At 37.3% G+C, this 11,664-nt stretch overlaps 1 protein-coding gene across 3 annotated transcripts; it reads left to right on the top strand.

The window, feature by feature from the left end:
• Positions 1-6,972: 6,972 nt before the first annotated feature.
• On the top strand, positions 6,973-10,337 carry LOC125229102. Of its 3 annotated transcripts, none has more exons than XM_048133884.1 (4): positions 6,973-8,393; positions 8,485-8,913; positions 9,376-9,492; positions 10,191-10,337. In XM_048133884.1, exons 2-4 carry the CDS (start codon positions 8,508-8,510, stop codon positions 10,223-10,225), a joined length of 558 nt encoding a protein of 185 aa, XP_047989841.1. In that variant the 5' UTR covers positions 6,973-8,393; positions 8,485-8,507; the 3' UTR covers positions 10,226-10,337. The 3 variants fall into 3 exon arrangements, 2 of the variants coding, with proteins under 2 accessions (XP_047989841.1, XP_047989847.1); XR_007177367.1 differs by having other exon boundaries at positions 7,801-8,393; positions 8,485-8,909; positions 10,191-10,261; XM_048133890.1 differs by lacking the exon at positions 10,191-10,337 and having other exon boundaries at positions 7,800-8,393; positions 8,485-8,909; positions 9,376-9,590.
• The last annotated feature ends 1,327 nt before the right edge of the window (positions 10,338-11,664 follow it).

The following is an 11,664-nucleotide window of genomic DNA, read 5'->3' as shown; positions in this document are numbered from 1 at the left end:
AGCCTTACGTGATACCTAATTTGTAGTAGCCAGAAAATGTACTTGAAAGAAATGGAATTGAAACTATTCCAAATCCCCATTCAAAAATTACTACCTCCAAGTTAAACGGCAAAAGTTAACATTTTTAGGCATGAAACATATAGCATATTAGCCAAGCTATATGACACTACTAAGTCTGATGTGATACCCAATTTGTAGTAGCCAGAAAATGTGCATGAAGGAAATGGAATTGAAACAATTCCAAATCCCCATTCAAAAATTATTTTCTCCAAGTTAAACGGCAAAAATGAACTTTTTCAGGCATGTAACATATAGCCTATGAGCCAAGCTACACGACACTACTAAGCCTTACGTGATACCGAATTTGTAGTAGCCAGAAAATGTACTTAAAGGAAATGGAATTGAAACTATTCCAAATCCCCATTCAAAAATCATTATCTCCAAGTCAAACGGCAAAAATGAACTTTTTCAGGCATGTGACATATAGCCTATTAGCCAAGCTACACGACACTATTAAGCCTTACGTGATACCGAATTTGTAGTAGCCAAAAAATATACATGAAGGAAATGGAATTGAAACAATTCCTAATCCCCATTCAAAAATTCTTATCGCCAGGTCACACGGCAAAAATAAACTTTTTCAGGCATGTAACATATAGCCTATTAGCCAAGCTACACGACACTACTAAGCCTTACGTGATACCGAATTTGTAGTAGCCAGAAAATGTACATGAATGAAATGGAATTGAAACAATTCCTAATCCCCATTCAAAAATTATTATCTCCAATTCAAACGGCAAAAATGAACTTTTTCAGGCATTAGTCATATAGCCTATTAGCCAAGCTACACGACACTACTAAACCTGACGTGATACTGAATTTGTAGTAGCCAGAAAATGTACATGAAAGAAAATGGAATTGAAACTATTCCAAATCCCCATTTGGAATGAATTCGGCTGCTAAGTGATTGCGTTCAAAGTAAACAAGGTACAGCTGTACTAAAAACAGATTTAAATAGCCAGTTAGAAGCTTAATAAAACTTATAGTATAAAGTTGTGAAAACGAATTTGTAGTAGCCACAAAATGTACATGAAAAACATGGAATTGAAACCATTCCAAATCGCCATTCAAAAATTATTATCTCCAAGATAAACGGCAAAAGTGAACTTTTTTAGGCATGAAACATATAGCCTATTAGCCAAGCTATACGACACTGCTAAGTCTATTGTGATACCGAATTTGTAGTAGCCAGAAAATGTACATGAAGTAAATGAAATTTTAAACGATTCCAAATCCCCATTCAAAAATTATTATCTCCAAGTTAAACGGAAAAACTGAACTTTTTCAGGCATGAAACATATAGCTTATTAGCCAAGCTATACGACACTACTAAGCCCGTTGTGATACCGAATTTGTAGTAGCCATAAAATGTACATGAAGGAACTGGAATTGAAACGATTCCAAATCCCCATTCAAAAATTACTACCTCCAAGTTAAACGGCAAAAGTGAACTATTTTAGGAATGAAACCTCTAGCCTATTAGCTAAGCTACAATACAATACTAATCATGATGTGATACCGAATTTGTAGTAGCCAGAAAATGTACTTGAAGGAAATGAAATTGAAACGATTCCAAATCCCCATTCAAAAATTATTATCTCCAAGTCAAACGGCAAAAATGATTTTTTTCAGGCATATGACATATAGCCTATTAGCCAAGCTACACAACACTACTAAGCCTTACGTGATACCAAATTTGTAGTAGCCAGAAAAGGTACTTGAAGGAAATGGATTTGAAACTATTCCAAATCCCCATTCAAAAATTACTACCTCCAAGTTAAACGGCAAAAGTGAACATTTTTAGGCATGAAACATATAGTATATTAGCCAAGCTATATGACACTACTAAGTCTGATGTGATACCGAATTTGTAGTAGCCAGAAAATGTACTTGAAGGAAATGGAATTGAAGCTATTCCAAATCCCCATTCAAAAATTATTATCTCCAAGTCAAACGGCAAAAATGAACTTTTTCAGGCATGTGACATATAGCCTACTAGCCAAGCTACACGACACTACTAAGTCTTACGTGATACCTAATTTGTAGTAGCCAGAAAATGTACTTGAAAGAAATGGAATTGAAACTATTCCAAATCCCCATTCAAAAATTACTTCCTCCAAGTTAAACAGCAAAAGTGAACATTTTTAGGCATAAAACATATAGCATATTAGCCAAGCTATATGACACTACTAAGTCTGATGTGATACCCAATTTGTAGCAGCCAGAAAATGTGCATGAAGGAAATGGAATTGAAACAATTCCAAATCCCCATTCAAAAATTATTTTCTCCAAGTTAAACGGCAAAAATGAACTTTTTCAAGCATGTAACATATAGCCTATGAGCCAAGCTACACGACACTACTAAGCCTTACGTGATACCGAATTTGTAGTAGCCAGAAAATGTACTTAAAGAAAATGGAATTGAAACTATTCCAAATCCCCATTCAAAAATCATTATCTCCAAGTCAAACGGCAAATATGAACTTTTTCAGGCATGTGACATATAGCCTATTAGCCAAGCTACACGACACTATTAAGCCTTACGTGATACCGAATTTGTAGTAGCCAGAAAATATACATGAAGGAAATGGAATTGAAACAATTCCTAATCCCCATTCAAAAATTCTTATCGCCAGGTCACACGGCAAAAATAAACTTTTTCAGGCATGTAACATATAGCCTATTAGCCAAGCTACACGACACTACTAAGCCTTACGTGATACCGAATTTGTAGTAGCCAGAAAATGTACATGGAGAAAATGGAATTGAAACAATTCCTAATCCCCATTCAAAAATTATTATCTCCAATTCAAACGGCAAAAATGAACTTTTTCAGGCATTAGTCATATAGCCTATTAGCCAAGCTACACGACACTACTAAACCTGACGTGATACTGAATTTGTAGTAGCCAGAAAATGTACATGAAAGAAAATGGAATTGAAACTATTCCAAATCCCCATTTGGAATGAATTCGGCTGCTAAGTGATTGCGTTCAAAGTAAACAAGGTACAGCTGTACTAAAAACAGATTTAAATAGCCAGTTAGAAGCTTAATAAAACTTATAGTATAAAGTTGTGATAACGAATTTGTAGTAGCCACAAAATGTACATGAAAAACATGGAATTGAAACCATTCCAAATCGCCATTCAAAAATTATTATCTCCAAGATAAACGGCAAAAATGAACTTTTTTAGGCATGAAACATATAGCCTATTAGCCAAGCTATACGACACTACTAAGCCCGTTGTGATACCGAATTTTTAGTAGCCATAAAATGTACATGAAGGAAATGGAATTGAAGCTATTCCAAATCCCCGTTCAAAAATTACTACCTCCAAGTTAAACGGCAAAAGTGAACTATTTTAGGAATGAAACCTCTAGCCTATTAGCTAAGCTACAATACAATACTAAGCCTGATGTGATACTGAATTTGTAGTAGCCAGAAAATGTACTTGAAGGAAATGAAATTGAAACGATTCCAAATCCCCATTCAAAAATTATTATCTCCAAGTCAAACGGCAAAAATGAATTTTTTCAGGCATGTGACATATAGCCTATTAGCCTAGCTACACGACACTACTAAGCCTTACGTGATACCGAATTTGTAGTAGCCAGAATATGTACTTGAAGGAAATGGAATTGAAACTATTCCAAATCCCCATTCAACAATTATTATCTCTACGTTACACGGCAAAAGTGAACTTTTTTAGGAATGAAACCTCTAGCCTATTAGCTAAGCTACAATACAGTACTAAGCCTGATGTGATACCGAATTTGTAGTAGCCAGAAAATGTACTTAAAAGAAATGGAATTAAAGCTATTCCAAATCCCCATTCAAAAATTATTATCTCCAAGTCAAACGGCAAAAATGAATATTTTCAGGCATGCGATATATAGCCTATTAGCCAAGATCCACGACACTACTAAGCCTTACGTGATACCGAATTTGTAGTAGCCAGAAAATGTACATGAAGGAAATGGAATTGACTCTATTCCAAATCCCCATTCAAAAATTATTATCTCCAAGTTAAATGGCAAAACTGAACTTTTTCAGGAATGTAACGTATAGCCTATTAGCCAAGCTACACGACACTACTAAGCCTTACGTGATACAGAATTTGTAGTAGCCAGAATATGTACTTGAAGGAAATGGAATTGAAACTATTCCAAATCCCCATTCAAAAATTACTACCTCCAAGTTAAACGGCAAAAGTGAACATTTTTAGGCATGAAACATATAGCATATTAGCCAAGCTATATGACACTCCTAAGTCTGATGTGATACCCAATTTGTAGTAGCCAGAAAATGTGCATGAAGGAAATGGAATTGAAACAATTCCAAATCCCCATTCAAAAATTATTTTCTCCAAGTTAAACGGCAAAAATGAACTTTTTCAGGCATGTGACATATAGCCTATGAGCCAAGCTACACGACACTACTAAGCCTTACGTGATACCGAATTTGTAGTAGCCAGAAAATGTACTTAAAGGAAATGGAATTGAAACTATTCCAAATCCCCATTCAAAAATCATTATCTCCAAGTCAAACAGCAAAAGTGAACTTTTTTAGTAATGAAACCTCTAGCCTATTAGCTAAGATACAATACAATACTAAGCCTGATGTGATACCGAATTTGTAGTAGCCAGAAAATGTACTTAAAAGAAATGGAATTAAAGCTATTCCAAATCCCCATTCAAAAATTATTATCTCCAAGTCAAACGGCAAAAATGAATATTTTCAGGCATGTGACATATAGCCTATTAGCCAAGATACACGACACTACTAAGCCTTACGTGATACCGAATTTGTAGTAGCCAGAATATGTACTTGAAGGAAATGGAATTGAAACTATTCCAAATCCCCATTCAAAAATTACTACCTCCAAGTTAAACGGCAAAAGTGAACATTTTTAGGCATAAAACATTTAGCATATTAGCCAAGCTATATGACACTACTAACTCTGATGTGATACCCAATTTGTAGTAGCCAGATAATGTGCATGAAGGAAATGGAATTGAAACAATTCCAAATCCCCATTCAAAAATTATTTTCTCCAAGTTAAACGGCAAAAATGAACTTTTTCAGGCATGTAACATATAGCCTATGAGCCAAGCTACACGACACTACTAAGCCTTACGTGATACCGAATTTGTAGTAGCCAGAAAATGTACTTAAAGGAAATGGAATTGACTCTATTCCAAATCCCCATTCAAAAATCATTATCTCCAAGTCAAACGGCAAAAATGAACTTTTTCAGGCATGTGACATATAGCCTATTAGCCAAGCTACACGACACTATTAAGCCTTACGTGATACCGAATTTACGTTAAACTTACGTTTTATATTTAACCCGACGTTTCGGACACGACAATACGTCCGTGGTCACGGGTAGACTGGCTGGGAGTTGTATCAACATCTTCTAGCTGTACGAGTTTTTCGAACTACCCGCACGGACGTATTGTCATGTCCGAAACGTCGGGTTAAATATAAAACGTAAGTTTTACGCGATTAAGTCCCGTTTTAATTTAATAATAATGTCATGTCCGAAACGTCGGGTTAAATATAAAACGTAAGTTTTACGCGATTAAGTCCCGTTTTAATTTAATAATAAAAACCGGCCAAGTGCGAGTCGGGCTCGCGCACAAAGGGTTCCGTAGCAGCAAATATAATAAACCAATAACTTAACCAAAATTACAGTTAAATCAACCTATCTCAAAAACTATAAGAGATACTTTGATCAAACCAAAAATCGTTGAAAGAGTTAATTAGCATGCATCACCTCTATTTTTTTTAGAATTTTATACCCCGTAGTTATAAAAATAGAGGGGGGGGGACATACTTTTTACGACTTTGAGAGCTGATATCTCAAAAACCGTTCACTTTAAGAAAAATGTTTTTTAGAAAACTTTATATCATTTTAAAAGACCTTTCCATTGATACCCCACACGGGTATGTACATCGAAAAAAAAAATTTTCATCCCTCAGTTACATGTATGGGGGCCCCACCCCCAATTCTTTTTTTACTATTTAGTGTCATAATTTTGTAGCGGTTCATACAACACATATTCCCATCAAATTTCATCACTGTAGTACTTATAGTTTCCGAGTAAATCGGCTGTGACAGACGGACAGACGGACAGACGGACAGACGGACAGACGGACATGACGAAACTATAAGGGTTCCGTTTTTGCCATTTTGGCTACGGAACCCTAAAAATGAACTTTTTCAGGCATTAGTCATATAGCCTATTAGCCAAGCTACACGACACTACTAAACCTGACGTGATACTCAATTTGTAGTAGCCAAAAAATGTACATGAAAGAAAATGGAATTGAAACTATTCCAAATCCCCATTTGGAATGAATTCGGCTGCTAAGTGATTGCGTTCAAAGTAAACAAGGTACAGCTGTACTAAAAACAGATTTAAATAGCCAGTTAGAAGCTTAATAAAACTTTTAGTATAAAGTTGTGATAACGAATTTGTAGTAGCCACAAAATGTACATGAAAAACATGGAATTAAAACCATTCCAAATCGCCATTCAAAAATTATTATCTCCAAGATAAACGGCAAAAGTGAACTTTTTTAGGCATGAAACATATAGCCTGTTAGCCAAGCTATACGACACTGCTAAGTCTATTGTGATACCGAATTTGTAGTAGCCAGAAAATGTACATGAAGTAAATGAAATTGAAACGATTCCAAATCCCCATTCAAAAATTATTATCTCCAAGTCAAACGGCAAAAATGAATTTTTTCAGGCATGTGACATATAGCTTATTAGCCAAGCTACACGACACTACTAAGCCTTACGTGATACCGAATTTGTAGTAGCCAGAATATGTACTTGAAGGAAATGGAATTGAAACTATTCCAAATCCCCATTCAAAAATTATTATCTCTATGTACAAGACGGTACATAATAATTATATGTAATGACATCTGTCAAAGCGTTCAGTACAGAACTTACCGCATACCTAGCACAGCGTGCTAGCGGTTGAACTTAATAGATTAAGCTTATAAAAGTTGTAGTAGTTAGAAAAGTGGAAATACAGTTCTTCATTCAATAATAATTTTATGTTTTATTCAGTGCCTAACATAAATTGGTCCTTCGAAGGGCCGTTAGCACTCAATAGACTGTCTGCGAACTATGTACGTGGCCAGTGACTGTGCAAGTGTCAGCGGTTGACTCAATATTGTCGACATCGTGCAGTGCGCGAACTTTCTGGACTGATGCGTGTATGTGGTGTTCTGTGCTCAAACTTTTTTGCAAGTTGCAAATACATCTACGTTAACCGCAGTGCGTGTACGCGTAGTTATATACTGGTGGCAAGTTGTCATCAGACTCTTCCCGGTTGCGATGCTCCATGGGACTTAAATTTAATACCGAATGCGATTTTCGGGGCGTGTTCAATGAACAGCGTGTTTCAAACGTGCAGTGCGCGTATGAACTAACTTTGTTTAGTTACATTTTAGTGTTTTTCATAGTTCAGTGAACTTTATGGACTACCACTTCGTGTTCAGCGCAAGTTGCGTTAACATTGGTCTCAGTGTAAGACTATCTATATAGACAATTTTGTGTTACAAGTCATTCTGGCTTCCATATGCGCCATATTGAATGAATATTGGTACCAAGTGTATTGGGACTATTGGGTGCTCGTTGAGAACTCTTATCTTAAGTGCTTAAATTTAATTCACTTCCGTATATACGTTTCCGGTGAAAATGAACCAATGGTGATTGACTTCATGCAACTTCACGATATTGCGTTTCGGTTATGCAAAATTATTTGCTAGCAAGTGTGGTGCACGAAAATTAACCGGAGCAGTTAAGGTTCATTCCGGTGCGCATAATTTGCAAGAACGAAACGCAGGTGCCAGCGGCCGGTCTGCGGCCAACTTCGTGTGGAAAGCGCGTGCGCTCATTGGCTCTGCGCAACGCAGCTCATCCCGTTCCGTTCCAATAGCAGCCGGGCGGGGATTGTTCCTGAGCTCATTCACTTCACTTCCGCATCGTTCATTCGGCGACGCCATAGAAGTTATTATAAATAAACTCTTGTGTTTCTCTTTAGCTTTGCATCTTCGCCATTTTGTTTGCACAGTGTTTCGAGCTTTTACTAACAATTTTCAGGTGTTTAACGTGTGTTTAACCATAGTAATAATAGTGGAAATTGACGGCACGTTCAGCGATCACTAAATTAGTGATAATTGTGTCAGATTGTATAGTTTAAACTGCCAGCTTCAATCTTCTGGCTGGGCTTCGCGATTGGTTTTCTGTGCTTGAAGCCTGAACAGCACTTTATATTATTGTGTGCAATTTGTAATTTTTTTGAGGTAAATAAGCTCAGCAGCTTGTTAATTGTATTAATTGCCGTGCAAATTATATTTAGATAAGTTGTTTATTTGTATTGTGATATTGTTTAAGGAAGTCGTGTTGTGTGTCACAATATGGCCGACGACGATCTCAAAAGGTTAAGAGCGGCCAGGGGACAATCAAAGGCGGCCATTACGAGGATGATGGCCTTTAAGGCGACAGCGGAGGCTGCTTCTAGCAGCGATGCGGACCCTCTGCTATACCAGCAGAAGAATGATAGGCTTGAAAAGACTTTTCAAGAATATAAGGAACTCAACCTTGAAATTTCATTGTTGGACCCTGCGGATTCCGAACGTGTTGAGGACTTCGAGGAGAAATATGATCTGCTCAAATCGTTCTATGCGGGTGTAGTAAACAAGGCATTGGACGCCTCTACGTCGAGCGTCTCACCGCAACCATCCTTTTCGTCTCCTGGAGGCTGTAATGCCTCGCCATTTAGGCTGCCTCCAATAAATCTAAAAGTGTTCGCGGGAGAGGTAGGTGAATACCAGAGTTTCATTTCACTCTTTAACAGCGTCATTGATGCAGATGTAAAATTGAAGGCTTGTGAAAAGCTATATTATTTGAAAACTTATTTAAGTGGAGAGGCCTTAGCGCTAATTAATTATTTACCTCTCACAACTGAATCTTACCCCATTGCCATTGATCTTTTAAAGCAAAGGTATGATAATCAAAAGCAGGTAGTTAATCATCACATTGTGTCCATACTAGATTTACCGCCCATGCAAAGGGCATCTGCAGGATGCATAAGAAATTTGGTTTCAGCTACTAGGCAACATTTAGGTGCGCTAACAAATTTAAATGCCCCAGTTTCTCAGTGGGATTTAATTGTAGTTGCAATCTTGCAAAGGAAACTTGACCAATATACACTTAGGGCTTACCATTTGGAAAACCAAGGCAACAATGAATTACCAAAGTTACATGATTTTTTAACATTTTTAGAGCAACGGGCTGCTGCCTTGGAGTCCCTGGGAGAGCGGACGCCTTCAGGGCGCCGGTCTAGTTTAGTTGCAAGTAGTGTTAAAGTGGCCAAGCCGCTTAAGTCGGGTATAAACAAATGTAAGTACTGCAATTCTACTGTCCATAAGCTTCATCAGTGCTCGACTTTTAAGATATTGGAACCTCATAAGAGGAAAGACTTTGTAGTCTCTAACAACTTATGCAATATTTGCTTAAATGAACATATTAGTCAAAAATGTATATACTCATTTAAATGTGCTATCTGCAAAGGCAAGCACAACACTCTATTGCATGAGGAAGTTACTCCTCAACAGTGTGCGGCAGTGTCCCACACTATTGAACCAGCTGATAACCTCATTTCTGCCTATATTAGTTTATTGTTAAGTAGGAAAGGCAATGATCTTTTACCTACCATTAAGGCTAAGGTATATGATAAATATGGACAACCTATGATTGTTCGTTGTCTTCTAGACACATGTAGTCAGATTACCTTTTTGCGCTCTGATGTAGCAGAGCGGTTAGGATGTCAATTGTACCCTGATGAGTCAGTACTCTCAGGTGTGTGTGATGCACCCAGCTTTAAAGCTATGCAGACCTCCTTGCGGGTTTATTCCATGGTAACAGATTATAGTGTCACTGTAACATGCAATGTTGTTAATAATATTACGGCTAATATGCCACAGTTTTCTCTCCGGAATGAAGTAATAAACATACCGGCCGATGTGCAATTAGCTGATGACAGTTTTGACATTTCATCAAGGATCGATATACTATTGGCTTCTCATGTGTTCTTCCAGGCGCTTTTGCCGGAGCAGCTGCCAGCCCTGCCTAGCAAGCTGATCCTGCAGAATACACGCTTTGGGTTTATTGTTGCTGGACTGGCTGGTGCTTCCGACACAGCACCGGTATCCAACTTAGTATCAAATTATTGCTGTCAACAGCTAACACACAACAGTGACATAGGTAAATTAGATAATATTGTATCTCAATTTTGGTCTACTGAAAAGGTCCCAGAGACATTCACAGAGGCCAGCTCTGAACAAGAGTTAGCTGAAAAAATATTTCAAGACACTGTAGTCTTAAATGATAATAAATTTGAAGTGGCGTTGCCCCTTAAGCAAGATATTAAAGACTTGTACTTAGGCAATTCACTGTCATGTGCTCTGAAACGATTTTTGAATTTAGAGTTGCGATTTAAAAAAGATGATGAGTTGTATTTAAAATATAAAGCTTTCATAGATGAGTATGTGCGATTAGGTCATGCAAAATATATTGACCTTTCAGAGTATAACTTGGATAGTCAAGCAGTTTACTTCCTAGCTCATCACCCTGTTTTTAACCCCTCCAGCAAAACTTCTGCTCTGAGGGTTGTTTTTGATGGGTCAATGCCCACTTTGGCTAAAATCTCACTCAATGATGTTTTATTAAACGGCGCCGTTGTGCAAAATGATCTATTTAGTATTATAGTATTGTTTCGACTATATAAATTCATTTTGAATTGTGATATACAAAAAATGTTCAGAGCTATCTCGTTAACTTCAGAGCACAGGCCTTTACAAAATATTTTGTGGCGTAAAGATAAGAATTCAGACATACAATGCCTTCAGCTACAAACTGTAAGTTATGGTTTAAAAAGCTCATCGTTTCTGGCCACTAGGTGCCTATTAGAGTTAGTAAATAGGTATAAAGATGCTTATCCCCTGGCCGCAGAAGCCTTGTTATATAACACATATGTTGACGATGTCAACCTGGTAGCCAATGATATGAACCAAATTTTGGCAGCCAAGACACAATTGATAGCCTTACTAAAGTTAGGTGGCTTTGAACTGCACAAGTGGTGCTCAAATGTTGATGGTTTATTGGATGATATCCCAATTAGCTCACGAACTAAGGCAGTAGTAGACTTTTCCAATGAAAAGGACCCAATTGTGAAAACTTTAGGCATTCAATGTGACTTGGCTTCTGACACTATTATAATGGTTGCCCCTAGACATGATGTTTGTGACAATTACACAAAAAGAGGTTTATTATCATTTGTCAGCAGACTTTTTGACCCTTTAGGCTTGGTCGGGCCGGCCATAGTTAATGCAAAGCTGCTCTTACAGCAGACATGGTTGGAAAAATTAGATTGGAACTCTCCGTTGCCCGACCACCTCAATGATGGGATGAAAAGGTTTGCGGCAAGTCTGAATGAAATGAAAAGTATCATAATTAAAAGAAATTTAGACACCTCAAAAGCTAAAGCTATCGATATAATTGGTTATGCTGATG

Source organism: Leguminivora glycinivorella, chromosome 1, assembly GCF_023078275.1.
Source record: "Leguminivora glycinivorella isolate SPB_JAAS2020 chromosome 1, LegGlyc_1.1, whole genome shotgun sequence".
Lineage (NCBI taxonomy): Eukaryota > Metazoa > Arthropoda > Insecta > Lepidoptera > Tortricidae > Leguminivora > Leguminivora glycinivorella.
The sequence above is the reverse complement of the archived record's forward strand: the minus strand, read 5'-3'. Positions and strand labels throughout refer to the sequence as shown.

Bases quoted from the DNA above. Each gene is read 5' to 3' on its own strand.
- LOC125229102 (XM_048133884.1), top strand. From the start codon at position 8,508: ATGGCCGACGACGATCTCAAAAGGTTAAGAGCGGCCAGGGGACAATCA. The intron at 8,914-9,375 runs GTGAATACCAGA...TAACATTTTTAG, and splicing joins AGTGTTCGCGGGAGAGGTAG to AGCAACGGGCTGCTGCCTTG. The intron at 9,493-10,190 runs GTAAGTACTGCA...GTGTTCTTCCAG, and splicing joins TAAGTCGGGTATAAACAAAT to GCGCTTTTGCCGGAGCAGCT.